Genomic DNA, 4006 nt, shown 5'->3' on the forward strand with positions numbered 1-4006 from the left:
GACACTTGAGCTTCTGTCTTGCTCTGTGTGTGGTGAGGTGTTACATTGAATGGTAAATAATTCAGGTTTTGGGAACTAATCTTCTCAGAATAATGAGTGCCCTATTCACTCTCTCCACACCTCAAAAAATCCTGTCAATTGTGCTGCCTATCAACCACGTAGTAATAGAATTTACAAACTTATAAGCAGGAATTTCATTTTGTAAGCTTAGAAGTAGGACTGTCAGTTACTATAAAGACTTTTGGACCATTCTTTGACTTCTCCAATATTGCCTGTATCCAATCATGCCATTTGTCTTTCTATCCTAAACCAGTGAACATGTAAATCATCCCCAATTAAATGTTTTCCCTTTTAAGAGTTAATTTCTCATAGTGTCTCTTCACAGCAATTGAAATGCTAACTAAAATACAGCATGAACTGATGTCTTATGATTGATCCAATAAAAGATTACAAGGTGTCTGTGTAGGCTTAGTTCCAAGTGGTTGGAGAAATATAAACACAGACAGGATGTACCCTATTTTTGGAACATTATCAAGAAGATTCAGTTGGTTTTACCTTAAATTTATGATTCTCTGACTCTAGTTGGATGCCTGAGGGCAGATGATTGAAGTAAATATAGCTGGAACATCTTGGTGGTACTTTGTCAGAAGGAGGCCCAATTATGTTCCAGAAGCTTCTGCTGAGTGTTTTCATAATTCTCCTTATGGATGTAGGTAAGGCCTGGAAAGAAAAGAGAATGTTATGCTATAGGAGGAAAAGGTTTTTATACTTCACTGTGGGGCTACTATGAAATGACTTAAGGGGAATTTTCCTTCTCTTCACAGGAGAAAGAGTGCTGACATTTAACTGTACAGTATATTTGGCTTGCATTTATTGGAAAAATCATACTACCATACGAGGAGAAGTTTTTGAACCATTTACACACTGTTCCTCTCCGTACCTCATTCACTACTTCTGAGTCTTCTTTCTATAGATTTGATTTGTGAATGAGTAGGGAACTCTTGGAGGGAATCATTACTGCCATTAATAATATCAGGGGGTGGGGGAAGAGTGCCACATTTCTTCTCATTGGGTTTGTATAATTTTGACTTTCTAAAGTAGTTATTTTCCACAGATCTAACATTAAAAATCTTCCTTTCCTTTAGTGCTTAGACATTGTAATCTGTGTTCGCATTATGATGGGTTTAAATGCCGCAATGGCATGAAATCATGCTGGAAGTTTGACTTATGGACACAAAACAGGACTTGTACCACAGAAAACTATTATTATTATGATCGTTTCACAGGTAAGCAAGCCTTTGAAAAGCACATGCAAAAATGTCTCCAGTTCTACCCACACAATTTGGACTTAAGATGCAGAGGGCAGTTCAGATCTCATAGGTTCTTAAGACAGAGAGCAAGGCATAACTCTGGAGGAAGACAGGCATTTTGGCTGAATATAACTAGAGATATATAGATGAGATGCAGCCACAGCCCTGGGCTCATATTAATTGCAAAAAAAATATTATGAGGTTCTAGAAGGAGGCATGTTGATGACATTCGTTTTTCTTCTTTTTAGGGTTATACCTTTTTCGTTATGCCAAACTTAATTGTAAACCCTGTGCACCTGGAATGTATCAAATGTTCCACGACCTGCTGAGAGAAACATTTTGCTGTATTGACAGGAACTACTGTAATGATGGCACTGCTAACTTGGATACCTCATCAATACTTATAGAGGATATGAATCAAAAGAAAGAGTTGAACGATGATTGAAATAATGAGGATTTAAATACCTCATGTGCCTATATTCTTGACAATTATAAAACCCAGGCCCCATACTCCTCTCTATGTCAGTAAATGTTCCCATGCAAACCCAGTCTTTTTTATTTCCACATTTCAAATAATAAGAAAGAGAAAACTCACAAGTAAAAACAAAACAAAACAAAACAAATCAAAAAACAAAAACAAAAACAAAACAAAACAAAAAAAACCTCAGTTCTGTCTCTGGTGTATGTTCTAGTTCTGGTTACTGCCTACTTAGCTTCATTTATGCTTATGTTCTGATGCTCAACTGTAAAATAAACATTGCAAAAAGGGACATTTTTCTGATAGATCTTCATGTTGAGGACCAAGGAAATCAGCCTACATAGAAACAGGTCCAAGGAATAATATTTCCAGAGGAATGACTGGCATAGGGTAAAAGATGTAGAGGGAGGGTTTGTGTTACTCAGAGCTGGAAAGACAATGAAAAGTTAGAAGGCTTTCTAAAAGTTAAATTCAAAGAATAGTCAGTATATTTGATGAAGTTCTAATGCCTACCACCATTTGGGGGAAATCATCTGGCCATAGCTATTCCTGTACACTCACCTCTTGGCCATGGTATTTCTATCCACTTTACTATGCTCTCATAGTCAAAGAAAAACATGTCAAGATGAAAAATATGTTGAATACAAGTCACCCACTCTAATCTGAAGAGGCAAGTGTGAAATGCAAGTCTTCAGGATATTTTAATATAATATTGCATTTAGGGAATCAATGATGAGATGTAGGTTATAACTATCAACATAGCTTTGTAACAGAAAATGTAATGGTCAGAAAGACTTTTTGAAAACTCCTGTAATTTGGAAACATAATTAACCATTTACAAAGATTTATCAGCCACTGACTTTAAATTTCCTTTGTTAGCATGTTAACTCTCCCACATTTTAGATTCTAAATACCTAACTATATTTTAACCATGTAATCACATATACAAATCCAATATTATCTCAGATATAGCAGAAGTATCCCTCTGTAATTTAATCATTGTGGTTTCTTATTAGTATCTACCAAGTTATATTTATGAAAGTAGAATAAAATCTTTAGATCTCGAACTTATTTTCGAAACACTTGAAGTATAATTAAGGCCGTATTTGCCCAACTATAATAATAATAATAATAATAATATAGAAATTAGAATTTAACTTCATGTCATGTGGGAAATATGGAGATAATCCTTCATTTGGATTTGAATAATTTTTTAATTTCTTAATTTTAACTTTATTTGTAATTCATTTTTTTAAACTCCTCATTCCATTCCCTCCCCTCCCCATCTACCTTATGACATCCACATGCCAATATCCCTCCCCACACTACCCTATCTCCAGGTGGATGCCCCCATCCCCATCCCACCTGACCTCTAAACACCCTGGGGCCTCCAGTCTCTTCAGGTTTAGGTGCTTCATCTCTGAATGAATACAGAACTGGAAGTCCTCTACTGTATGTGTTTTAGGGGCCTTATAACACCTGGTTTATACTGTCTGTTTGGTAGTCCAGTGGTTGAAAGATCTCAGGGGTCCAGATTAATTGAGACTGCTGGTTCTCCTACAGAATTGCCCTTCTTTTCAGCTTCTTTCAACCATCCCTAATTCACCAACAGGGGTCAACTGCTTCTGTACATTGCTTGGGTGGAAATAAATGCATCTGACTCTATCAGCTGCTTGTTCAGTCTTTCAGAAGGCAGTCATGGTAGATCCCTTTTTGTGAGCACAGCATAGCCTCAGTAATATTGTCAGGCTTTGGGGCCTACCCCTGAGCTCTATCCCTATGTGGACCTGTTGCTGGACCTTCTTTTCCTCGGGATCTTCTCCACTTCCATGCCTGTAATTCTTTCAGACAGAAACAATTATGGGTCAGATGTGTGACTAGGGATGGCAACTCCATCCCTCACTTGATGTCTGGTCTTCCTGCTGGAGTTAGCCTATAAAACTCCCCTCTCCCAACTATCAGGAATTTCATCAAAAGTCCCTCCCTATGAGTCCTGGGAGCCTCTCACCTCCCAGGTCTCTGATGAATTTTGGGGGGGGGGGTCCCTTCAACCTCCTATTTCCGGAGGTTGCCTGTTTATATTCTTTCTGCTGGCCCTCATGGCTTCCATCCTTTTCCTGCAACCAACATCAGATCAGGTTCTCCTTTATCCCCACTGCCCTCCACTCCATCCACATTATCTCCCAAGGCCCTCCCACCTTCCTCACTTGTGATTGCT

General features: G+C 38.1%; 1 protein-coding gene across 2 annotated transcripts; it reads left to right on the top strand.

Annotated features, from left to right (window-relative positions):
- Positions 1–642: 642 nt before the first annotated feature.
- On the top strand, positions 643–3016 carry Pate13 (prostate and testis expressed 13). 2 transcript variants are annotated; one of them, NM_001378222.1, is made up of 4 exons: positions 643–713; positions 825–848; positions 1146–1286; positions 1559–3016. In NM_001378222.1, exons 1-4 carry the CDS (start codon positions 662–664, stop codon positions 1753–1755), a joined length of 414 nt encoding a protein of 137 aa, NP_001365151.1. In that variant the 5' UTR covers positions 643–661; the 3' UTR covers positions 1756–3016. The 2 variants fall into 2 exon arrangements, with proteins under 2 accessions (NP_001365151.1, NP_001365152.1); NM_001378223.1 differs by lacking the exon at positions 825–848.
- The last annotated feature ends 990 nt before the right edge of the window (positions 3017–4006 follow it).

The sequence above is a fragment of the Mus musculus genome, chromosome 9 (genome assembly GCF_000001635.26).
Source record: "Mus musculus strain C57BL/6J chromosome 9, GRCm38.p6 C57BL/6J".
NCBI classification, from domain to species: Eukaryota; Metazoa; Chordata; class Mammalia; order Rodentia; family Muridae; genus Mus; species Mus musculus.

What these genes read in the sequence shown, in the direction of transcription:
- Pate13 (NM_001378222.1), top strand. Translation starts at nt 662, where the DNA reads ATGTTCCAGAAGCTTCTGCTGAGTGTTTTCATAATTCTCCTTATGGAT. An exon ending in AATTCTCCTTATGGATGTAG is followed by an intron (nt 714 to 824) that starts GTAAGGCCTGGA and finishes TTCTCTTCACAG; the next exon opens with GAGAAAGAGTGCTGACATTT. An exon ending in AAGAGTGCTGACATTTAACT is followed by an intron (nt 849 to 1,145) that starts GTACAGTATATT and finishes CCTTTCCTTTAG; the next exon opens with TGCTTAGACATTGTAATCTG.